General features: G+C 34.0%; 1 protein-coding gene and 1 pseudogene across 1 annotated transcript; one reads left to right on the forward strand and one right to left on the reverse strand.

The window, feature by feature from the left end:
- Window positions 1–19,259: 19,259 nt before the first annotated feature.
- On the reverse strand, window positions 19,260–21,010 carry LOC116351746 (annotated as a pseudogene).
- Window positions 21,011–24,184: 3,174 nt separating this feature from the next.
- Window positions 24,185–25,096, forward strand: LOC116351747 (casein kinase 1-like protein 6). Its single transcript, XM_031783886.1, has 2 exons — window positions 24,185–24,367; window positions 24,458–25,096. The coding sequence occupies exons 1-2, from the start codon at window positions 24,185–24,187 to the stop codon at window positions 25,094–25,096; spliced, it is 822 nt and encodes a 273-aa protein (XP_031639746.1).
- Window positions 25,097–27,685: the final 2,589 nt, after the last annotated feature.

Raw genomic sequence — 27,685 nt, forward strand, 5'->3', positions numbered from 1 at the left:
TTAAAATTTCCTTAGAGATTTGTGCGTGTTGGGTCATGACCAAATCTACCAATTGTATGCCCTGGGAGAAAACAGTTTTGGAGTAGAGACCCTCCAGCCATCAGCCATTTCTTGCCATTATACACATATGTTTTAACGTAGTCACCCAGAGAATATATACTATTTTGAAGGTCAGCGGCGGTTTTGCTTAATGTGAAACGTAGTTTTATACATTAAGCTATGGAATAGTAAGATATATATATATATATATATATATATATGTTTGTTCAGTGATTTTGGAGAAAACCAGAAAAGATAGAGAGTTCGGGTTTTCGGCATTCGATAGGGCATGAAAAACCCTCCAGACGTATTTTTTATTTTCCCCATAAGTGCTCCCCATTTAATTTTTTCATTCATGGACCCTCTTTTTTGGATTCCACTTTGAAAAATATTTCGATTCCACTCACCATTTATTGAGTGGATAACGAATGGATTCGGGCGGAATTACGTTACTCCGCAACTTTATTGGGTGGATAAACGATGGAATAAATGAGTTTTACTTCAGTGTTAATTTGATTACTTTGGATCTAGATGAAACTTGTTGAAAAAAAGTTGGAGACACCCGCGGTACCAAATTGTTTTAGATTCCTTATAAAATTACCTTTCGAATGGTAAATAAATTATGGAGTTTCCGGCAGGTTTGATGGCGTTTTACGCTGGCCGTTTGGCCGAAATATGAAAAATTGTGAGAAAAATCGGCTTCCGAATCTTATTGCAAGCAACCTAGTTCTATGATTTTGATGAAACTTTGCCAGATGATAGCTCTTGAAGCCCTCTTTCCAACGGTATATAGCTTATTAGCCAATCAAACTTGTGAATGTGTTTCCCAGGTGGCCGTTTGAGGCCAAATTAGTGAAAATATTGGAAAAGTCAACTTTCAAGGGGAAATTTATTACTTTTCCGCACACCCACAGTATTAGTTTTCCGCTGGTGCGGCTTTTTATTACTGGTGTGATGCCCACTCTGAGAAAACTCAGATGTTAAAATTCAAAGTAATCAGAGCAAAATACCATTTTTTCACTTGAACCGCAACACATTTCTTTGCGGGTTTGACTGCATTTTAACATGTGACAAAATATCTCCATGTTAAAATGACGACAAAATGCCATTTTAACATGGAGATATTTTGTCACATGTTAAAATGCCGTTTTACCCGCAACACATTTCTTTGCGGTCTTTACCTTCATGTTAAAATGGCATTTTCCTCTGATTACTTTGAATTTTAACATCTGAGTTTTCTGAGAGTAGTTTATGGGGTTTACTGCCTTTTTGAAGCTCAACTTCATAGGTGCCAATATAGCCAAAATGAGAAAAATATAGGTAAAGTACATTTTCGAGCTTCATTGCAAGCAACCTAGTTCTATGATTTTGTTTAATTTCGCCAGATGATAGCTCCCAAAGTCCTCTTTCTAACGCTATATAGCTTATTAGCCAATCAAACTTGTGAAGAGTTTTGGAATTTCAATTTAATTATGGCATTGACAAAAACCTTAGAGAAAAACGAAATCCATGTGATGAATTGAACGATTTCACCATTTATGGATCATCAGCGCAGCTTTTAAGAAAACCATCTATATAATTTATAGGATTTACTAACTTTTTGAAGTGGGAGCGCATAGGTAGTCGTTGAGGCAATATGAGGAAAATATTGGCAAAATCAATTTTCAAGGTGTAATTTATTTTAAAAAAATTGTGGCAAAAAATTCAAAATATGAAAGTCGAGTAGTTTGTTTTTCTTAGTAGTACGGTTCCACGTTTCACATTAAGCTCTACGGCCAAAAACTGGCAGTGTATTATTGTTAACCTCTATTACTTCTTTAATCAAGGCGGTTTGATCTTGTATTATATTGTGAAAGCGGACTGAATCATTTCTCAAATTTTCTATTTTTTAATTGTATTCACGTGCGGTTTCCGCTGTCATTAGACTATAGGCCCAATGAAGCATCTTGCCGATTGTTTCTATGGCTCTCCTAAATTTTGATGGCTTTTGTTGATAAGCTTCGATATCTAGTTCGTTTCTTCTCATGTAATTCATACCGATGTTTATGTGACTAAGTATAGTTTTACAAGTTTTGGCATTGATATGACCGCATAATACGGTTGCTTCATCTACAAAGGTTTCTACTAAGCTAGTTAATTTCTAATATTCTGATATGTCAATGTAATAAAGCATCATGTAGCTGTCGTAAGAAATACGGGCCTCGGATAGCTTAATGAACGTCAATCCAACTTTTTGGTCTTGTTCCTGGTAATTGAAGCTCGAGTAGCCTCGCAGAAAAGTGGTTATCAGAATTAGGATGGAGATAATCCTCATCTAATTTGATTAAAGAAAGTTGAGAGAATAGAAGATAAATTGACCGAACTTGTGAATGTAACTAAAATTAATTGGATGCTAATTTTTTAAGGATATATTGTAGATTAAATCTATATTATTGATAGTTTCGTCGTCCAGGTCATTCAAGGATATAATTGGGATATTGGTTGGAGGTTCTTTATCGTGTTCCGCGATTGACTTTTTTATCAAATTTTTATGGATTTTTGTGCGTTTGCCATTTTTATTTATTTCAACATAACTTTCCGATACGTCTGTTACTCTAAATGGACCTTCGTACTATACGTTTGAAATTTTGTGTTTTTTAACTTGGATTTTTACCAACACCAGATCGTCTATATCAACTTCCAGTTCCTTTGTATGAGAATCATAATATTCATTGTTTTTTATTTTTCTGTTAAGTAGATGTTCTCTGGCGATTTTCAGAGCGCGGGCTATATTGTTGCGGGTCATATCCGCAAAGTTGTCATAGTTGTAAGTAAGTTTTGGTTTTTGTAAATTGTTTGGAATTTGAATTTTAAAGCCATGGGCTAATTCATGGAAGGGTGTATCCCGTGGTGGAGTGTATTGAATTATTGTAAGCGAAAGTGGCATATTTCAGAAGTGAGTGCCACTCGTCTTTATTTTTGGATGTGAAGCTCTTAAGAAGGCATTCAATGTTCTATGAGCTCTTTCCACGATATTAGCTTGAGGATGGTTGGCCGCAGTGAAGATTTTCTTCATTGAAAAAAGATGAGTAAGTTCTTTAATGATTTGGGAAGTGAACGAGGTGGCATTATCTGAGATTAACCGACTGGGGAAATTATAGCGACATAATATGTTTTCCAGTATACAATTTGCGGCTGTTAGAGCTGTTGAATCCTCTGTTGGCACGGCTATTAAGAATTTTGTAAGATCGCAAATGGCTGTAAATATATATTTGTGACCACCGGAGCTACGGGGAATTGGACCGACGAAGTCTATGAAAACGTGGTCAAAAGGGATCTCACCCAGACTAGAGATTTGCATGGGCATTCTAGTATTGGTGATGGTTTTCGTTTTTTCGCAAATGGCACATTTTCTGACGTATTCTTTTATGTCTTCAGTCAGGATTTATGGTATATATCCATTATTGAATTTTTGTCGTCATCCTCGATTACTTCGATAATTTTATTAAGAAAAATGTGGTGGCAATGGATGAGTCTGTAAAGACCTCTTGAAAGACATTTTTAAAATATATGTTATGTCTGAGGTTTTCATATTCCAAGTTAATTGCTATATTTTCTGCGTTTTCGTTTTTTGACATTTTTAATATGTTTTTAATACAATTTATAGTTCGTTTCATATTTATTTTGTTGGAAAATTGATTGGAGATTTCAATAGCGTAATGATAGTCTTTGATCTTTTGCCAAGAATCTTTAAGAATAGTAATTGCAAATTTGTTCATCAATTTGTCTTTTAAGTCATTTATTTCTTTTGGGATAATGTGGAAAATTAGATCAAAGCCCCTTTTATTGAGGATTGTTTCATTTTTCTCCTCAACAATGTAACTTTTTTTTATCAATAGATTGATTCAACTCTTTTCTGGCTTGAGCACGGGTGAGAGTGAGGCAAGATTCTTGTTTTTGATTTACTTTCAGCATTTCTGAGAATGAGAGTGGTTCTATTCGAGAAAGAGCATCCGCTACATGATTTTGAGCGCCAGGTCTATAGAGGATTTTAAAATTATATTCGAGCAAGTCCAGCCGTCAATTACTGATAGTAAGTGTTAACGTGAAAAGTACAATTCAATAAAATATTTATATATTATTGTTCAATTGGTTTGACTTCACATTCATTTGTTTTGTTTCGTTTCATGCCGACCCAGAAATATCACTACATAACCTCAGTTATGATGCTCAATACAAACGATATGCAACATAGAATGACAATTCGGTCGAATTCACAAAGAAAAGAAGCGAAATCAGGTACCATGAGCCTATTTACTTCAACTACATTACATGATATTACATCGATTTTAGCATAGAATATATGATTTAAAACCAATTGAATGTCACTTTTGGTTCTTCATAAAATGATCCGTTTTATATTGCGAGTTAAAAACATACATTCACCTCGGCCAGTATAGCAATGCGCAAATCAGGCCAGAACGCTTTCAAACAGCATTGATATTGTTTATACAGTCAAAATTGATCGAATTCAGTCATTGACATAGGTTAAAAAGTGAATTATAGTTCGGATAAATTATGTTTCATATCCATATTTTGGCCCCACGTTCATTGCTCACAATTTGCTATGCAAATGGCAGTGTTCCAGCTATACGATGCGTTCAAATGGATGTATACCAAAGTGGAATCACATTAGTTTTATTCTGAAAGTATTCTAACTTCAAATGAGATTAATTTGTCGAGGTCTGTTGTACTTTTGGTACAAAACCTTCATTTTTGGTGATGAAATTGGAATTTTTGGTCAAAAAAATGAAAATGTTGAATGGAAATGTGTTTTATTTTCATTAAAATCGTTTGAAACTTCACCAGTGGCAAGTATTTGATGAAAATGACGATTACCATCAATTTTTAGTCGATGTGGTTGTGCGAAGATATTTTTATTTTAACTGAAAACGTCATTTTTCAATGAATTCACATAATGACCTACCAAGCTCTTGCGGCACCATCTAGCGTTGAGCTATCGGCATGAAACCTTACACACGTTATTTGCACACCATATGGAAAAGTATTCCGAGGTAAGAGCGAAAAAATTTCAACTTTTGTGTTTTGGGGGCCAGTCTAATAAATAAGCTGTATTCGAAATTCGACGATATAATCTTGTTACGTCTGGGCGTAAAAATTAACGACGATCGACTAAAAAGTCTTTCAACTTCACCTGAAGATGATAACGTGGTGTTAAATTTTCGATAAATTTCCTGAATAAGCGGATAATCTTTCAGAATTTGGATATCTGTTCTTTCGTCGTTTAAATATCTTTCGATTTCTAGTTCTATATCATCCTCATTCGAGTTTCTTCGTATAATTCTTCGTGTTGCAAAGTCATAAAAAAATCGTCGATAGCTTCGCTTGAAATATTTTCGGTCGATTCACTCTCATTTATTCCTTGTGGCATCATACTTTTACATTGACTTGTGAACATTGTGCGAGCAATATTATAGTCGACGTCCTTCTGAATAAACGTCGATTTGAATGGCGGCAAACTCATTGAAGCAATAATGAGGTCTTGGCTATTTGTGTCGAATTTGAAAAACTTTTTAAATCGTTCGTCGAAAACTTTTAACATTGTTTCATGAAAAATTTTCGTTCGGTGTCTAATTGAATACAAAGTTGGTAAGTCCACAGTTCTTTTCAGTCGTTGATCTGGAAGTTTAACGTCACTACCTTGATTGTGTTCATTTGTATCGTCTGAATTATTTGCGGCTACATCATTCAAAAAATCATCGAATTCACATTCATTATTATCTTCGTTTAAATTGACGTTTGTTTCACTTTCAAAATCATCCTCATATCGAAGTGGCAATCCAAGTTCAACGTTTTCATCCAATTGAATTATGTTAGATGCAAATGCTTCCCCGTCGTCGTATTCGATGAATGGAATGTCTCGTATTTCGTCGTCACAATCTGAATCTATTTCATTTGAAAGATCGACGAGTGGATCGCTTCCCTTTCCAAATACTTTGAATGCTTTACCGAACGCACTGCCACCATCAGTTACAATGTTAGTGATTTTTTCGACGGTTATGCCAAATTCTTCAAACACTTTACAAAGTTCAGAGGCCATTACATCGTGCGTTTGCCTTTGCATTAGTTGTCGAAACGCTAAAATAAATGACATTAATTCAAATTCATCGTTTATGAAATGAACAGTAACTCCCAGATAAGCTTGGGCCCTACTCGACCACATGTCGCATGTGACGCAAAGATATTCCTGATTTCTCAAAACGTCGGTCAATTTTAATTTCATTTCGTCGTATGTTTTTTTCAATAATCTCATGAAGGTTTTTCTCGTTGGAACTGAAACTTCACGTCCGCTTATGATGTTGACCATATCTAAGAACGATGGATGTTCAATAGTTGAAAATGGTAAATTACAATCGACGACAAAATTCAACATTCCTGTGAGCAACTGAAAAAAAATTGTACAAAATATTATACTTTATATGCACAGCTAATACTCGAATAAAATATGAAAACTAACGGCTTGAGAATTAACTGAAACCAATGGAAATAGTTTTGTTTGTCTCAATAAACTATTCGACGCGTCGTTTGTATTCCGGCCTTTTCTGTACTGTTCGACTTCTTCTAGTAGAGTTGGATGACTCACTCGAAAATGTTGCATGAAATTTCCTGTACTTTTGACGTGTAATATTGACCATCGAGTAATCGTGGTGGATTTAAACATTTTTTCTTAGCAGGTGGTTGGTTTTCATCAACATTAATTTCGTTGTTTTCGCTTCTTTCACCATTATCATTCGTAGTCATATCGTCGTTGATAAGAAATTCTCGAATTCGTCGAATTCCTCGCGTCTCCATTGTTATTATTTTTTTTAAATTATTTATTATACCAAAATATTATAAATAGCTGCAGTTTCTTAATGGGTTTGTCAATTTTTCTTGAGCAGTAATTGATTTTCTAATAACGTAAAAAACACGGCGTCGTAAATGTCATATTCGTAAAATACGATTCGTAATTTACAAATCCCAACGAATAATAAATTAAAATATGCGTACGAAAATGTGCATTATTTTGTAATTTCTGTACATTGGGATAGTTTAACAGTTTAAAAATGTTAACGTCACAAGCAAAAAATCATAGTGTCGCCGACGGCTGAAGAAACACATACGAACGACAATATACAACATTCATATTTTTGAAAAACGAACGACGAAAAATGACGAAAATATACGATAAAAACAATGGTAAAATAAAAAGTAATAAATTGACGACAATTTTTTAATAATAATGAAATTTCAGTTAAAATTTTCTTGAATTCGGTGACAATAGACGACGAAGATTGAAAATGCTCCAATTTACAGTCATTCGACGTAAAGAGAATTCAAATTACGGTATATAAAAGCGATGACGATATTTATTCGGAATGTTTGAATCGAAGACCCATAGTAAAACTAAATAGACTGAGACTCACAAAAGCTACAAAAATCGACGATAAACCCAATGGCAAAAATGGTACCTTCTGCAATGATTTTCTTATTTTCTTTATAATTAAAATTTTCCATTGAATAAAATTTCAGAATGCGACGTAAATGGCAAAATTATTAACCAACAATTGAACGATACTATCGATAGAATAGGGCCTATGACACGATCTAGAAGCAAAACAATTGTTTTTCCGGCCGTCATTGAAAAAAGAAAAAGTGATTTTGCATATATGACAGAACCGAAAAGAAGAAGGTTAAACAAACCAACAACGAACGACGATGAAATAATTAGTGAAATCGAAATACCGCTGAAAACTGTTGAACCGTCGATATTTGATGAAAAAAAATTAACAGTAGCACGAAGAGACCTATCAATTGGCGACGTTGTTTGGGGCAAAATAAGAGGATGGCCTCATTGGCCAGCTAAAATCATTGAATTTCATGGACGTCGCATTAATGTTGAATGGTTCAACGATTTTCGAACCACAAAAATCTTTCGTTCCCAAATTTTCAAGTTCTGTCCGAACTTCGACGTGTTTTCAGAAAAGTTTGATACGACGATAGGCTTACGAGAAGCAGGTGAACAAGCAATGATATATATGACACAAAATAAAAGAGAACAGTTGGTTTCATATGTGTATAGAAAGAAATAAATTGTTACGACGGAAAAACTGATACGACGATGTAATGAACATTACATACTCATACGACGATGTCTGAACATTCAAATTATTCAAAAAAATAAAATGTATATTGTATCAAAAAAACATTTATTGTTTCAATTTGTATCGTAGATAAATGAATATTTTTTCGTTTGAAGCGACGTTTACAATATACAAATATTGATACGAAAAATACTTTATCTGATCGAAAGTTTTTTGAGTTATTTTAAGTACAAAATGTATCATTAAGAAACGACGATTATAATTTATTTGTCAAACAATATTGCAAATATGTAATAAAATTATTGATTTCGCTTTTTAAAAAAATATTATTTTTATGTAATGTTATTGAAGTACGCGTGAGTATGTATGAGTGTGAGCATGATGTGAATTATGTATGTATGAGTGTGAGCATGAAATGGAATTGTCAAATGTTGCCCGATGCATGAATGTGGCGAAATGGTAAATGTAGCTGAGTTGTGTGAAAGTGACACTTGTAGCTCAGATGTGTGCTGTCATTCATTCTATTCTATCTTGAGCATTCAAGCCGTGCACAACGTTGTCTTCTCTTATAAAAATATTGAATAAAGTTAAATTATTAAATCAACAATCATCGGCGTCAGTTTGAGATTTATTACAAATTCAGAAGCGGGATTCGTTAGAGAACGTGCCGAACTTTAATAAGAACGTATTATTTTTATTCGATTAATTACGGAAATTGAATATTTTTTTGGATTTTGTTACGATGGCAAATTCATTACGACGTGCAGATATGGTGCGTGCATTAACAGAGGCCGGCATTGTGTTTGATCCAGAAGCAACAATGGTGCAATTACGACCATTGTATGACGATTTAATTGCGGGAATTGGGCAAAATCGTGGAAATAATGTGCAGCAACGTATTCAGTTGAATGAATTGGAACCGGATGGTGTACAACAGATGCAAAATAACCCAGATGAAACAGATGAACAGCAACAACAACGTGAAGCTTTACAACAACAACAACAGATGCAACAGACGCAACCAGATGCAAATGTAAGTGTTCACAATCGGTTGAATTTAGATTGGAACGCAGAAGAAGCCGAAATCGATCGACAATTGGCAATTGCTCGTAAAAAACGTGAATTGATGGAATTACAACGTGAATTGGTGCAAATGGAAACACGGAAAATCGATTTACATGTGCTTGACGCAATGGTGACAAAATTTGATGGTTCTGAATTGCATGACAGTGCGAAATGGATTGAAAATTTGGAAAACGTGTTCGTCATGTTCCATTATAGTGACCGTGATAAATTGGTTGCTACCCGACATTTGATGACTGGCCGTGCAAAACGTTTTGCGGAAATAACAACGACATTTTCGTACGATCAATTCAAAAAGGCATTGTTGGATGAATACAAACGTGCATACACCGTGCAAGATGTTTTTCGCCAATTGAAAGCACGCACATTGAAACCAGATGAAACACCACGCGAATACATCGTCGAAATGCAATACATTGCGAGCCGATCGAACATTCCAGAAACCGATTTAATTGATTTGATCATCAGCGGCCTGAACGATAAAAGTGTTCACGCATCAATTTTGTACAGTGCTCGTACATTGGCCGAACTGAAAATGTTGATGGAACGTTATGAAAAATTACGCCGTGCCTCAGTGCAACCAAGATCAAGTGCCATGCCAGCTGCAACAATGAAACAGAAGCCATACGTGCCAGATGCCAGTGCAAATACACGTGCCTTTGCAAGTGCCAGCGGTAGTACAACGAAAAGTGTTGGTGAAATTGATTTGTCGGGAATTCGTTGCTACAATTGTTTCAATTATGGGCATTACCAGAGCAAGTGCACGGCTGCAAAGCGGCCACCAAATTCGTGTTTCATATGCCATGAGGTCGGTCATACACGTCATGAATGCCCGAAAAAGAAGAAGCCAGAAGCCAGTGAACCAAATGCGGTCGCAACGGTTGGAAATCCGCCACCAGAAACAAATTACCAAGACAATTGGGATATCGCAGAGGATGAGAACGAAGTACGCCGTTTAGCAACGCAATTGTCATCGATGCAAATGGTAAGTGTTGCCTTTATGAATAAACAAAATAAGTGCACTGAGTTAATTTCGAAAAATGCTTTATTTGATTCGGGTAGCCCCGTTAGTTTCGTTAGACGTTCGATGGTACCATTTGCGATGAATAAATTAAAATGTACACCGTATCGTGGAATGGGCAATAAAAAACTAAGTGTGTATGGCAAAATTGCGTGTAAATTTGTGTTCAGAGGCAAAGAGTTAATACATAATTTTTTCGTTCTACCAGATAATGAAGCCGTGGTACCTTTACTTGTGGGCCGTGATTTATTAACAAAATTAGAGGTCTATTTATGCCAAATGAAATCATACAAATACACAGCCTGCGAGCTAATTAAAATTAGAAGTAATATGAAAAATAAAATGCCCAAAAGTACCAGTGCACTTAAGTTGTTTAATTTGTTTAAGAGTCCGAATAATAACATTACAGGGGTACCAACCACAGATAGTTTTAAGAATACAGAGGCAGTTGTTAAGCAAATTGGAAAGAGATCTAGTGTAAGTAAACGGATCGAACCAGAGGTAAACATTGTTGATGACTTGAACAGTTGTGAAACTCGATTTGATAAATGTATCGGTGTAATTAATTTAAATGAAACAGAAGAATTGGTTGATTATGATGAAGTAATTTTGTTGGTAAGTGCGACTGAGACAGATGAGTTTGATAAATTAATTGATATTAACAAGAAATTGGATAAGAAACATGCAGATGCTCTGAAATCAACCATTTATCGAAACCACGTGAAAACAAAGGGGGTAAACCATAAGTTCAGTAGTTATTCTATGCAAATTAAACTGAAGAATGATGAACCAGTATACAGTAACCCGCGTCGTTTGTCATACAAAGAAAAGATTGAAGTACAGAAGGCAATTGATGATTTATTGGAACAGTGTATTATTAGACCAAGTAGCTCGCCTTATGCATCGCCAATTGTGTTGGTCAGAAAGAAGAATGGTGAATTGAGAATGTGTGTTGATTACCGTGCATTGAATAAGCTTACAGTAAGAGATCATTTTCCGTTGCCGTTGATTGAAGACTGTTTGGAATATTTGGGCGGTGGTAAGAAGTATTTTAGCGCTTTGGATTTGAAGAATGGCTTCCATCAGGTGCCAATGCATCCAGATTCTATTGAATTAACAGCATTTGTGACTCCGATGGGTCAGTACGAATATGTTTACATGCCGTTTGGTTTGACGAATGCACCACCAGTATTTCAGCGATTTATTAGTCTGGTTTTGAGAGAGTTGATTGATGCAGGAAAAATTGTCGTGTATTTGGATGATATAAATATAGCTACGAAAACGATTGAGGAGCACATGGAGATATTGACAAGCGTATTGACACTGTTAGCAGAGGCTGGATTAAAGTTGAATCTAAAAAAGTGCAAGTTTGCCTACGACGAGATAGAGTATTTGGGTTATGTTGTAAATGAGCATGGTATTCGCCCTAATGAAGCACATTTAAACGCGATCAGAAATTATAAGGTACCTACAGATGCAAAAGAAACACAGCGATGTGTTGGATTGTTTTCATATTTTAGACGATTTGTTTATGATTTTTCGAGAATTGCCCGACCATTGAATCAGTTGATTAAAAAAGACGCAAAATTTGAGTGGACAGATGAATGCATGGAGGCATTTTTAATATTGAAAAAGAAGTTAACAGAGGCACCTGTATTGGCCATATTTGATCCGAAACGAGAGACAGAGTTACATACAGATGCCAGTTCACGTGGATATGGAGGAGCATTATTACAGAAGCAAGACGATAAACAATTCCACCCAGTTGCATATTTTTCGAAAACCACAACAGAAGCGGAATCGCGCTATCATAGTTTTGAATTGGAAACGTTGGCTATTGTAAATGCATTAGAAAGATTTAGAACATTTTTGGACGGCATGCAATTAGTTATTGTGACCGATTGTAATTCATTGGTTATGGCATTGGAAAAGAAATTAATTAATCCTCGCATTGCACGTTGGACATTGGGACTGGCAAATTATAACTTTACAGTACGTCATCGGCCGGGCCATCAGATGGCACATGTTGATGCATTAAGTCGTGTGGGTCTGAATGTATGCAGCATTGTGGAGGGCGAAGTTGATTTGAATATACAGATAGCACAGACGCGTGATGAAAAAATTCAGCAGCTAAGACAGAAGTTGGAAACAGAAGAGGTAACGGGATATGAACTTGAAAATGGATTGGTCTTTCGTGTCAGCGGTGAAAATCAACAGTTGTACGTGCCACATGAAATGGAAACGAGCATAATTAGATCGATACATGAGAAATATGGTCATTTGGGTATTGACAAGTGCACGAACCAAATACAGAAACACTATTGGTTCCCACACATGCGTGAAAAGGTGAACAAATTTATCAGAAACTGCTTGAAGTGTATCTACTATTCAACTCCTGCGCGGAAAAACGAGCGTAATATGTACAGTATACCAAAGAAGCCAGAGCCATTCGATACATTGCATATTGATCATTTCGGTCCATTGGAGACAGTAAATTCGAAGCATAAGCATGTTTTGGTGGTGATCGACGCTTTCACCAAGTTTACCAAATTATATGCTGTTAACACCGGTACAAAAGAAACGATTTGCGCACTTCGTAAATATTTTGCGGAATACAGTCGTCCGAAGAGAATTATTAATGATCGTGGAACGGGTCTCAAATCAAAGGAGTTTGAGGAGTTTTTGCAGGAGAGAAACATAATACATATCAAGAATGCAGTCGCCTCACCACAATCCAATGGTCAGGTGGAAAGAGATAACCGTGTTATGAAAGCAGTGTTGGCTAAAATAACCGACCCCATAATAGGCCGGATCGATTCATGAAATGTTGAAAATTCAAAATGCGACATCTTGGTATCAATTTGTCTTGTCAAAACAAGCACTTTTTCTTCTGAGACTATCCTGGAAAATGCGCTCCTGTTTACCGCGAGCTGAATTCCCAAATGATGATTTTTTAGAAAATATTGACTCGAATCGACAAAAAAATGGATTTAAATTGACTGCAAACGCTTTCTTTTGGCATTTATTGGCCCGAGAAAAACGAATCAGGCGTTATTTTTGCGATTTAATGTCATTTTATGTTATTTGGGGTGTCAAAAGTGATTTTTTTTGTTAAAAATGACCATACTTTGGAACAAAATTGAATTTTTGACACATAAAATGCCTCCAAAACGCAAAAATAAGGTCATTTTTGGAATCAGCGTGCAAAAATACATTAAAAATGAGTTTTTTGAAAATTCAGTGTGTGAATTTTTTGGAATTTTTATTAGGCCCCTTTATGGCAAAAATTTGATTTTGCGAAGGATCGCTATCTACTCGGATTTGTAGGTCTATTTCATTGACATGCAATACAAAATAATGTAAAAATAAGACATTTTGACTTAATTTTCAACCAGGAATCCGATGGAAGTGGTTTTACAGTGATCCGAAATTATTTGAAGGTCGAAAAATGGGTCGGTATTCAGACATGTTTTCAACTCGTCATATTTTGAATGACTAAAAGAAATGTTTCCAAATTAAAACGTATGACCTCTGTTCGCCGCCAAATCATGAAATACACTTAAAACAGTTAATTTGGAGGCTAAATAATGCATGTAGGTCGAAGCTGAAGTTTAAATGACACGCAACAACTTAACGAAAATATTGACTTGAATAGACAAAAAACGGGTTTAAATTGGGCAAAAACGCTTCTAATAGCATTATTTTGTTACTATCGGCAAAACTGAGAGAAATTAAGGTATTTTTTAAAACTTATTTCGAGGTTCGACCCATGTCGGATGAATTACAAAAGGACAAGCTGCACGGATCTATGAATGACAAATATATAATTAATTTTATAATTTGTCAATAGATGGCGGCACATAAAAAATAAAATGCTGTCAGTTCCACGCGATTCAAGTATAGTTTGACAGTTCTCAAAGCTTCGTTTGTGTCGTTCGTATACATTTGTATTTTCAAATCGTAATTATATATTTTACAAAATTGAAAAATTGTCATTTGATTTGATTGCCACAAATCTTTTTTGCATTACCACAAATAATACAAATATATTGTCAATATTATGTGCTCTCTATTGATTTTTTTGTGTTTCGTTGATTTATTAAATTGTTGGTAATATTTGCCACATCTTGTTTTCCCCACAAAAATACTAACAACAACGTCGTACTTGTAACTTGCAGGTGTTAAGCATTACACATTGCGAACGATTTGAATCGAAGTGCACATGGCTTTTTTTCATTCATTTTACAAATTGTAGAATATATGAAATCATTGCAGCAAAGAGTTCATGAATAATACATTAAAAATGCTTTTATTGCAGACATTAGACGTATTTTTCGCATACAATTGAAGGTTAAGTTGAACACAAGTCAAATTGAGCAGCTCCGAAGAAGTGTCATGGATTTCATGGTTTTGCGGACTTCACGGTAATGAATTTTTCTGCGAGGTAAGTTTTATCGAACAATTGTGATTCCATTTTGATTCACATTTTGTTTTTCTTCAACCAATTTCAATTGATGACTTTTATAAACCCTTTATTTATGTAGGTCGATGAAGACTACATCCAAGATAAATTCAATTTGACTGGATTGAACGAACAGGTTCCCAATTATAGGCAAGCTCTATATATAATTCTAGATCTTGAACCAGGTACGATTACATGCCGGCCGTGACTTTAATGTATTTTTTTTTAATGTTTGATTGTGACTTTACAGAGGATGAATTAGACAACAATCCAAATGAGTCTGACTTGGTTGAACAGGCCGCCGAAATGCTGTATGGTTTAATTCACGCTAGATACATTTTGACCAATCGTGGTGTTGCTCAAATGATAGAAAAGTACCAACGTGGTGAATTTGGCCAGAAACAATCAGCATTCTCAACAAATCATGATTACAAAACGTCTCCGTGTTGAATATATATTTGCATATGCATTTAAACTCATCATGTCCAAACAAAATCAATTACATTTATGGTGTTTAATTAAGAAATAAGTTGAATTTGCTCATTTATGTTTGTTGGTGTGTGTTCCTCATTGTATTGAATATTAGAATGTGCACATTGTGTTCATGTTCATGAACCTCAAAACAACCAATGCCGTAGCATTTTTAGTGTAAAGTATAAAGTTGCTCATATCCTACTTTAATAATAGTCGTGAAAGGAAAAAACAATCAATTATCAAAACATACTTTCGTTGTAATTAAAAAATCTCCTTCTTTCTGACATTAGACATTACTAAACTGACTTTCAGTCGCAACAAGCAAAACAAATCATCAACGCCTCAATTAAAACTAAAAAATAATTTCGATGAAAATCAATAAACCTACATTAAAAATAATATGAGAAAAATCATGTCATAAATGTAAAAAATTGCATTCATCATAAACTTATCTCTAGATATTAAGATGGATCGACTGATAAATAATATAATAATATTTTTTTCGTTTCGACAAACGATACAAATTGGCAGTTTAGTTTTAATCAGGAGATATAGACATTTTTCGAAACGACGAAAATACTATATTTATTTAATTACGATTTACAATTTATAAATTCAATTGTACTAAAATTATTAAGGTGACCAGTGGTCGGTGACCACACAAATTGAAGTAATAAAATTACGCGCAATTTTATCAGTCAATTCAGTTTTGTAATTATATGTATTTATTTTTTTATTCCTCGTTTGTGTTGTCAACTCGATTTACATCGTGAATGTTTTCTGTTGCAATTTATAAATTGAATAAAATCTGAGAAAAATACCACGCTATATCTATTTTGCTATTTACTCTATCTCTTGCTCTCTTCATATGTTGCTCTTGTCCCAACTTTTATAATCCATTACAGTTGATGATGTAAGTATATTTATATGTAATTAAACTCTTGGCGCTTGGGATGCATCGGAGAGGAAACTGAACATGGGACTGCTGTGTGAATTGAACAACTATTGAATTTACATTGTTTTTATTTCTTCTGTTTGATACTGCCAGTGAATATTCTAATTTATAAAGATTATAAGCCAATTTCAATACAAAACTAGTACTCGCAAATGACTTCCAAGCCAAAGAAAAAAAGCAACAGGAATGAAAATAATATTTAATACATGCCATAAGGAAACTGAATGAATTTTTTTAACTTTTATTGAGCAACTGCCAAATACAAACTACTATATTACAAACATTATCGGTTTTAGTTCGACTTTGTGGTCAAACAGATAAGAATCTAATTCGAAAGTTATAAAGATTAGATTTTTTGATTTTCGTCATTTAATTTTTCGATAATTTTACGATAATAATAATAAAAATTCCAAATCCAAAGATACAATTTCTCTAAATTGGTAACTAAAACTAATTGCCACTGAATGGGACAAAGGAGGCTTTATTTGAATGCTCCATAATAAAATACGCAACAAATGAGTGACTCATAACGCTTTCTTTGACGTGATAGCAACATTCCGTGAAAAAAAAGAGCTTAAGCTTGTGCCTTCAATTATATTTGGTGTAATTACAATACAGCAACAATTTTTTAGTTGACAAAGTGAATTCAAATACTAAAGATCCAATATTTGAACAGAAATTATGAATAGTTTGAATAGAGTTATAGGAAATTCGTCCATAACAGCTGATTTTTTGTTGGTGCGACTTTTTTCAATCTCTTCAATTTCCTCTGTGTATGTTAGAATGTCTAATTTTGTTTATAGGCAATAAGTTGTTGACCTCTTCCAGTTCTAGAATACTGATATAGATGGTGAAATTAAATTGTTGAATTTGATAATGGGTGGTGATTGTTAAGAACGTCATTTATATTGGAAACGACTTGATTGAACGGTGAAATGTTATTTAAAGTGAGGCGATGATTGTTCTCGAATTTATCTGCGAAAGATTTTCCTCTTTGGTCCCGAGAATTGCCGAATGAGTTCATATGATAATATGCAACTGTTTGCTGTGGTCTCGAACAATCGAACACATTGTGCCACTGCTTGAGAAAGTCGTTTAGTTTGGATGTAATATGATCCAAGTTGTTAATGCTAACATTTTTGTTGACCGGTATATTTAAAACAATTGGTTCTTTTAGATTGGAAATATTGTTATGAAATTGAAAGTCAGCAAAAATGGCATCATAATCAGAAAATAATTTTCATAAAACTTCATTAATATTTACACTTAACTTCAAAATAAGCACATGTAGATAACAGAAGTGAACGAAATATGTAGGCATGAGAAATATGAACGACGAAAAATATAATGTAATACGAATGGTTTGGCGATGGGAACCATAGCGCACCGGTAGAACATTTAGCTTCCGGGGAGAAAAAAATATATCGAAAAAAACGAATGAAAGAAAAATAAAAACGTGTGCGAACCTATGAATGCAACCATTGTATGATGGTTTTTTTTCTTCTTTAATTTTTTATTAGTGTGTAGTATATTTGCAAGGATACTATCAGATGAAAACGATGACATTGTGCCACATCCATAAGAAATAACCATAAAATTGACATTGCTAAAATTGTTTACACTGAACAAGCATATACACACTTTCTGCTGATACAAAAAAAAATGTGTAGCAAACGAAGCAACAGAATGTGATGTGGTGATATTTCTACATTGGAGAAACGCCGACGCATCAACTGACTTATTTAGATATATGTGTTAAATTGTTAAACGGCCGGTGTTTCTTTGCATCACATGTGTGTGTTTGTATGTATTTTTTTGTTACCGAATTTTAACTTTCTTTTCGTTTGCACACAAACAAACACAATGCACACAAACTCAATAAAATAAAATCGATCAATGGGTCACATCGATGCCGTTATTTGGTCGATTTTATTTGAAACTGAATTCATTCCAATTGGAACGTCGCTCGAGAACAGTCAGAATTGGTCTCAACAGAAAAAAGTCTTTCTATTTAATCAAAGAAATTTTTATTGTGCTTCGCCGGTAAGAAATTAAGTGTGTTTACTGTTAGATAAAGACTAAGTGTATTTACTGTTGTGTTATCGAATATTGTTTTTTTGATCGACCGAATATAGTCTTTTTTTTACACATTTTCTGATATATTGTGTTTTTATCTTTTTTTTAAAGATCAAAAATGGCCGATGACATAGTAGCTTGTCCTGTGGGCATATGCCGGATGCGAATGCGTCGAGGTGATTATGATGCTCATGTGGCTATTCAGCACCCGGAATGGGTCGAAGAAAATTACGCAGTAGTGCCGCGGAAGGAGTTTGGTTGTCCACGATGCGCAAAATCATTTTCTTACCATCACTCCATGCAGTTTCATCATCTTCGTTTTCATGGCGACATTCCGGGATTACGACCATTAGGACGGCAACAGCCACCACCACAAAATCCACAAGCGCAACAACAACCATTGGCACCACAAAATCCACAACCGCAACAACAACCACTGGCACAACGACCGGTACGAAACGAAAACGAACGACATGATCGTCGACCACGCCGATCACGTAGTCCACGGCGATCACGCAATCGAAGCCGGTCACAACGCCGGTCGTACCGGTCTCACCACAGCTACCGTCGTTGATTCAATACCCGTCAACAACAACAAATCCCTTTAGAGGAACAAAAATCATCAAAAAATCATCGAAAGTTTTTCATCCACTCGATTATTTTGATACATCCGTAAATTATTTAAAGTCAATCGGATTACATTATAAAAAAAATTGAACGTTTTTTTTCCTTTTCATTTATTCACATGGAGTTTCTTTGTCACTTACCATATATTCATCACGAATAAAATCGACCACAATCAACTATATAATAACTCTTCGCTTGTTTTTTAAATATCTAGATTTTTTTGGGGTAGAAGAAGAAAGATGGACGCTATAAAAAGGTTTGTTTGTTTTGAAAATTGGTTTTGATTTTACAGCTATTATTCTATCTACTTGCATTGACAACAAAGGAATTGTTTGAGAAATCAATTTCTATCATATAACGTTGTATAAAATGAAACTGTTAGCGGGAAATTCTGATTGACATAATATAGGAATGAAGAAAACGTGAGAATTTCCTATCAAAAATAGAAATATATAGAAACTACCTTTGAAACGATATGATGACCAAAACAAAAGTAAATATCAATTTTTTTTTCTTTCATGTATATTTTTTAAATAATTGTGAAAAATACTTTGGTGTGACTTTAGATACACACAATGGATGCACTCGATTCTCCTTATCACTTGGTTTCAATACATCACTGTCTCGTGGTAACGTTGTATTTGTTGTTATTTTTAACACCATTTCATTGTCATCCCAATCGATTCCCTCTGCCACATCCCAAACAAACGGAGTGTATTCCATGGTCGATGTTTCAACATCAAGCGTACTAGTTTCGGCAACAAATTCAAATGATTACATTTTAAATTCAGGCATATTTATTTGGACACATTGAAAAAAAAAACATTTTGTGACCAGTGTGAGTTGGCATGTGTGTTTTCAATTGACACAAATACGAAAAGAATTTACGACACATTGATATTATTTCTCGCGCGTGTTGCCTCGCCGGCTTCGCCGCCGCCGTATGTTGGTGCATTCAATCCATGACGTTTATTTTCAGCCAATGAGAATGATTGACCATACGTTGGCATGCCGAGTACCAATTTCCTTGGATCGGTACCTTTTTCAATCCAGAAGATGATTGTAAAATTTGCATTGAAATTTGGTTTGACATCCAATGGATGGGAATACATTGGTGCGACATCACCTGATTGAACAAAATAAAACGATATTAAAATTGAAACGAACAATATTCGAAATAGAATTCGTACCAGTTATTTTATGGTCAATGGGACCATGATAATCGTAAGCCACAACAGCAATCCAATCGAAATACTGCGATAATGGTGATACGGCCGATGAGAGGAGCGAACCTCTTGGTTTGAATGCTTCAGACACTTCACGTACGAATTGAGCAAAGTATTGCTTTTCATCGGCATGACCTTTGTTACACTCGACTTGCCAACAGACTAAGAAATTATATAGAAATTATGGTTTAATTTTTTAACAAATAATTTTGGTAAAATTATTTTTATTTACCTGGGTACTAGATGAAATAAAACAATGAATAACATGGGAAAAAATAATCAAATTAAAAAAAATCATTGTTTATAATTGGTATGACTGATGCCTACCTCCCAATTCAGATCCAATCCATCGAAATTGTGCTTTTCAATAAATTCAACCACACACTTAATGAATCGAGCACGTGCTTCTGCATCACGAACCAAAAATGAATATTTATCGCCAGCACTGTCATTTCAACCTATATATGATTCGGAGCAAAATCTCAAATTAATACCGGCTTTTCCACATAGAATAACCAACAAAAGTCTCACCAGCAATAGCCACTGTAACTTTAACACCTTTCTTTTTATACGCAACGACTCGTTCGTAGAAGTGATTATCGAAGTCGGCCCATGTATCATGTGGTTTGATTGTTAATGAATCACGGTCGAGTACAGCAAAACCATATACGATATGTGTGCACAATTTTGCATCAATATCTTCTGGTAGATATTTTCCACCGCCCTGACGATACCATGTCTATTTTGATTTGACTTACAATTGTAATAGACGTTATTTAAAAGACGTTTTTTTACTTACCCATTTTGTGAAGTAGCAAACGACTTTGAAATCAGACTCTTGTGATGATGGGACATTTAGTTCGCCGCTTGTCATTTCAATAATCGAACCTTCGTTTGATTTTCTTCGATGATTTCGGCTGCGTTATCTGGTTTCGGACCTTCCGTTGTTGGTTCAATCACAGCTGTATCTGGACATTCATCGGTTTGACTTGATGGTTCTGCCAAAACTGATTTCAATTCTGTAAGGAGGGGATGTACACCTTCACCACAATGATCCTTGAAATCATCCAAGTCGAGCGCCCAAATCATTCCACCGCCTAGGCCAAGTCGTCGCATAAATTTTGCTTTACGGCGAACCATCGCTTTGTCATCGAATGAAACCCATTGGTTTCCTTTGCAAGCGTATGGTCCAATACGATGTTTTCGATCTTGAACAACTGTCCATCCTTTGTTATTGATACGATCACAAATCTAAGTAAATGGAGTAATCAGACTAAATAAGTAACAGAAAGAAATGATGATGGAAAAATAGGCTTATTACTTACTTCATAATAAGCAAGAAAGCACCTTTGTTGATCGACGGCAAACTTTTGATTTAATTGTTTTACGTGGAACGCTGGCTTTCGGTGATAATCCACATAATCCTCATCAATTATCTCAATTTCGATCATTTTCGCATGATTTTCAATGTTAATGATCGATGATTAAGGTCGTTCGTCATTCATTTGACTATCTTCCTCCGAATCGTATTCTGGTTTATAATTGACCAAAGCAAATGGTGATGTGGCTTGGTTACGCGATCGTAAAATGCGAATGTCCACTCGACACTGTAATGGTTCGTCATCGTCATCAGATGATAAAGGCTCACTTTTTATGTGCACAGCTCGATAGCGAGTATTGTACGTTGTGATCCTTTCCGGGCTATCGTTATCATCCAAATCAATAAAGTCCGGCTTTGTTTTACCATTTCGTAAATTCATTGTGGCTAAAAGAGAAAATGTGAATGTTTAAAAAAACACAGAAATCTTGAAGTATCAAGGATGGATCTCATTAGATGAAAGTGTTTGAATAGTAAAAATAATATCAAAATTAGCTGATTTTATTCCATATGATTGCTTTAAAGAGAAAATGAATCTTCCGTGGAAGTTAACACGTGCTTTTAGTTTGTACTTTTTAGTTTGTACTTTTCCTTAAATATTTTAATTTGCGTGGCAAATGTGTAACAATACAATTAGATGCGAGATATTAACGATTTTTTGTTGTGTCAGTTATTTGAACGGTGCAGCTGTTTGAACGGTGTCCACGTATCATTTAATGAAACAAGCGAAAAAATTCAAATAATTCTTTTTTAATTCTGACATTTGCAATTTGTTTAGTATAAACGTAGACACACGCACACATTCAAGAAAATCTAGAGATGTCAAACGAATGCTGTCACTTTTAACCTCAGACCATATAATAAATGCGATAGGTAGCGCTGTTTCGGTCGCCAAACTTACTGTCAAATGCCGTCAAATGTTTATTTATCATTATGTTCTGTTGTAGACAACAAATAAAATAATTAAATGTTTGTTCTATATTAAAGTTGAATATTATTTCAGCAACTATGGAAAAAAGTATAGAAAATCGACAAATGGAAATAAGATAAGTCATGCGGTCTGTTTTATTTCCGCAAAATCATTTCAATCGAATCAAAATTAAATACAGGTAACTTTAAATTTTTTAATCATTAGATTTATCGATCATAATTATAAAAAATTGCATTGTAGATCCTTATGAGTTTGCAAAGAATAAGACGCTTATTACAGGATTGGCATTTTCACCCGATGGTAAACCTGAGTTTTTGAGGAGACATTGGCTCGATAAGGTACAACAAATAACCAAGCATGATCTATCGATCTTGGAATTTAGAAGAAAGTAAGTAAATCGATTTGATTTGAGTCACACGTTTTTTGAATATTTTTTATTTCTAATTTTCTTGTGGTTTAATTTCATTTTTTATTGAACAATGATTGGCGTAAAACTTGTAAACATTGAAACAAATTGTTGCATAAGACTCATCAGAAAGGGAGATAATGTTCGACAATTGCCGTGGTCGGATTTGGTGTCAACTCGCAATAATTCTTGGAAAAATTATTCAATTTAAAATGCTAGTTTCAACTCAACGATGAATTTTTTAAAAAAAAGAAAAAAAAAATACAAAAATGTAATGAAAACTAAAGTTTTTTTTATACAGAATAAAGAATGGTAATGAAAATCATTTTTTTCTTCTTTTTGTTATGTTTTCGGATCTACAAAACTATCAAAAGAGGATATTAATGCAGTACCAGAGGGTCAAGGTAAGATAATAATTATACTAATTAAAAACAAGTCATCATTACATGTATAACTGTTTGATAGGATTCCAAAAATTGTACATCTCGGCAACTGTACATAAGACACGTGACAATAGTCATATAAGATTGTTTGGTGTCGATTTTTTTAAAAACGGATATTTCATCGTGTAATCAAAAGACTTATTATCTTTCAAACGTGTGATCTAACAGGTACTGAAGAATGAATTTCAGTCAACACTTCGTTATCACCCAAATACATTAATTAATTCAACATGAGAACGTGCTTCATAATTATTGTTCATTTGCAATGAAAATATTTGGAATATACAAAAATAAAACGCATTTATTAAACGGAGCAAGTGGAACGTTCCGAGAATGGTTTGTATGGTGAAGTATGTGTACGTGAATAGCAATGCACACTAATACACACATAGCCGTTGTACGGTCGTGTGTATACCGCACAGTGTAAACCATTTTCAGAACGTTCCGCTTGCTCCGGTTCGTTCGGTAAGTGAAACCAATGAAATTGTTCGGTTCATTTCACTGGCTATTTTTGTTCTATTTTTTTTGCTTTTATATTTTCATGGCATGTAAGAATTTAAACTTTGCTTGTACTTTGGTGAACCAAACACTTTATATTAATATAAAGAAACCTACAAAAATGCACCATTTCATTTGTTGACGGATCAAACTTACTATGTATCTATAAAGCAACTATCTCACTCACTCATATACACTCACTCATATTCTTGCACATCTTTTGTTTATTTCTCTTCTGAATTCTTTCCTTACTAATACAAGTAGATATAAGCGGACCTGTTCTCGGAAATTATGCGTGTAGACGAAAAAGTACCGTTAATCTTGTTGATTACTGTATGTAAGCATATTTTGCGTTCACCATTTAGCATTCAGTTTGAAATAATCCCTTGAGCTAGAAGCATCACGTAAAGCATCAGTCAATATGGCCAAAAAATTATTTAATATCGATGGTGAAATTTTCGAAGGCATGGAAGTTTTGGGAGCTGGCGGATTTGGCATAGTGATCCGGGCAAAGTGGTTATCAAAAAATGAAAAAGAAGTTGCCATCAAATTTGAACGCAAACGAAACCGTCAATCTGTTTGTGGAATTGAAACAGAAAAAGAGGTAAATAGATATAGTTTTTGAAATGAATTTTATAAAATTATTGCGCTTATTAATATATTATTATTATTATTTTTATTAACCTATATCAAGGTTTATGAAGTCCTAAAACATACGGACATTTTATGTGTCCCTTCAGCTTACATGTTTGCCGAGGACACAAATTTTCGATACATGGTCTTAAGCCTACTTGGACCGACTTTGAAGAAAATCTGGCTAGATGATTCCAAAATGAACGTCGTTGACATTGCGCTCAAACTGATTGATGCCATTGAAATCTTTCATTCAACTGGTTATGTTCATTGTGACATAAAACCCGAGAATATCGCCATGGCCATGACATCTGATCAGTTGATTTTATTCGATTTTGGCGTATCCAAGTATTTGGGGAAAGAGCAGTCGAAAAATGTGGTACCAGCTGGCTCCGCACTATTTATGAGCACTAATATGCTCAAAGGACAACTAACATACGCAAATGACCTGAAATCAATTGCTTATTCGTTGGTGCTATTACAAGGCAAACAATTGCCGTGGTCGGATTTGGTGTCAAATCGCAACAAAATGAACGAGCGCGATTTCTTGGAAAAATTACTCAATTTGAAAGAGAAGACAAACGACGAGATCCATAAAGGGATCGAGCCACCATTGCGTAAATTCATCAAACAAATAATGCAATTGAAAAATGACGTGAATTACACAAGCCTACGAAAAATGCTGGATTCAGCTCAATAATGATTTTTTTTTAAGAAATTAAATTACAAAAATGTTATGAAAGTAAAGTTTTTTTTATACAGAATAAAGAATGGTAATGAAAATCATTTTTTTCTTCTTTTTGTTATTTGTGTTGGAAAGATTGTATTTGTATATGGTTATTTTTTATTTTGATTCTCTACCCCATATTTTTTCAGCTTCAAATCGCTTGACTTGAAATAGAATAATTGTTGGAGCAAGTGATACGATTGTTATTACCCTCGCATATCTCTCTCTCTATTTACATATATTCAACATTATTCACTAGCCATTCCGTAAATTGTAATTCAATTGACAAATGGAAAATTCACAAATAAAACAACAAAGATTACAACCCAACAAGTGCATTTATGCGTTAATGCAACTCATTTGGTTGGAGTAAAAACCAGTACACAATTTTGTTTGCATTCGGGAAAAGGTCAGTTTTTTTACAAAATGTAATTCACAGTATTACTTCATTCACTATCGCTTTTATCTCCGCCAGTCAAACTTCAAACATTGAAACTTATTTTTGAATTATAAATTCCATTTTTCTTAACTTTGCTTTTTTATTAATGTTGTAAATGAAAACCAAATTGATTTCTTCTTGTGACATAGTTTTTTATTTTCATTGTGTATAATAAGATATTTTTGTGATGGTAATATTTAATATGTTCTTTTTTTATATTTTGTCAATATACATATTTTTTTGTTCACACACGATTAGTAATAATAGTAAACGGTTCAAAAACGGCAACAATGGTATATGACTTTTACTAATTTACTTTTTCATTTATTATTATTTTCATTCACATTCACAATTGGGAAATTGTCTCAACAATAAATTGTTAAACAATATATTATTATTGTTTGATTAAATCTATGTTTGGCAATAATAAAATGTTGTTAAGACAATACGAGGAATGTGAGATATTAATTAAACGTTTTTCAATTTTATTGAGTCAAATTATTTTGTGACAAAATAATTATGGAAATTCGACTTTATTATTGTATTAAACGACAGTATGGGCAAAACCATTCGCCACTGGGAACTGTTGACAATCGAATACATCGGACATGAAACCACTTGATTGCGCAATCTTCTTTATCGCATCCGATCATCAATCCATGTTCACCTTCTCGGCAAATGCATCATAATTCTCTTTCAGTGGCTGCTAAAGCGTTGAACCATGGGAAAAAAAGGGACAAGCAAAAAGAATTAAAAAAACACTATAGCAATAAAACAAATCTCTAGACAAATCTTGTGCCCAAAAAATCATAGATATACTTACGAGTTGCAATTGTTTGACGACGCAATTCAATCGGTCTTGGTTGCATTTCGACTTGAGGATAAACGGTGTTCCGACGACGAACAACTCGTCGTGCTCGTTTTTGTGCAATGTTTTTTTTTTGTTCAATGTTGAACATTTTCATTGCGACAGACATGGAACGCGTCACTAAGAATATTTTAATGATTATTTTTTTATATTTATTATTGTAGCTATTTATTTATTTGTTTTTCTTACCTCGAACATTTTCCTCATTTAATACATCTTGAATCCGTTTTGGGTTGCAAAGTGTTTTTAATGCAGCCTGCATTTTGGTCACTGAACGTGTTTCTAAAAGATTTATAAATAATAAAGATTACACATTCAACTTTTCTATTGTTATTTATTCGTTTTCTGAATTTATTTTATACACTTCACTTACGTGGAGCCATGTCAATAATAAAAATTCAATACAGAAAATCAATGAAAAAATAAATCCTTGCTCTATTTGAATTGACCAACTGATTCGATTGACGAACTTTACGGAACTAAAGTATATACGCATTATACGGTGTGCTCTGGTGTGCTCTGGTGTGCTCTGTGTAGACTGTAGAAGCTATTACCGTTATTTTCTAAGAAAAAATTGAATGTGACGGTGCAGCACAATAGATGATGAAATGGAAGCGAAATAGGCGACCAAAAAAGAGACAAAAAATACAGAAGCCGAATTCAGCCGAATTTTGACCGGATCAGCATATTTCATAATTTACTTGTTTGTGCAAGTTTGTGCAATTGTGTGTGCAAGTTCGTCAATCGAATCAGTTGGTCAATTCAAATAGAGCAAGGATTTATTTTTTCATTGATTTGCTGTATTGAATTTTTATTATTGACAATAAATTTCATTACAATAAATTAATCAGTTTTTCACGTGGCATCATCAATCAGTATTTCATCAAAATGAATGGTGTGTGTTAGATTTGAATGGGGTAGAATAAAAACTAATTCTCGAAAAATTGCTATTTTAAAACGAAACCTAAAAAAAATTTCAATAAAAAGTGAATCAATTTTTTTTTTGTCCAATTGAAGTGAATCAAGAAAATTTTGTTCAATAAAAGTGAACCAAAAAAAAAATTTCACTCGGTTTTTTCAGTGTAAAATACACTAAAATGAATTTTTTTTTGGGTTCACTTTTATTGAACAATTTTTTTCTGGTTCACTTCAATTGGATGAAAAAAAATTGATTCACTTTTCATTGAAAGTTTTTTTTAGGTTTCGTGTTTGTAATAAGATATAAACTGACACGGATGATTTTGAATTAATTTTA

The sequence above is a fragment of the Contarinia nasturtii genome, unplaced genomic scaffold (genome assembly GCF_009176525.2).
Source record: "Contarinia nasturtii isolate CC-2019 unplaced genomic scaffold, AAFC_CNas_1.1 Cnas_scaffold_6185, whole genome shotgun sequence".
Classification (NCBI taxonomy): Eukaryota; Metazoa; Arthropoda; class Insecta; order Diptera; family Cecidomyiidae; genus Contarinia; species Contarinia nasturtii.

Coding starts and splice junctions, on each gene's coding strand:
- LOC116351747 (XM_031783886.1), top strand. CDS start 24,185: ATGGCCAAAAAATTATTTAATATCGATGGTGAAATTTTCGAAGGCATG. Junction 24,368..24,457: donor GAATTGAAACAGAAAAAGAG/GTAAATAGATAT, acceptor ACCTATATCAAG/GTTTATGAAGTCCTAAAACA.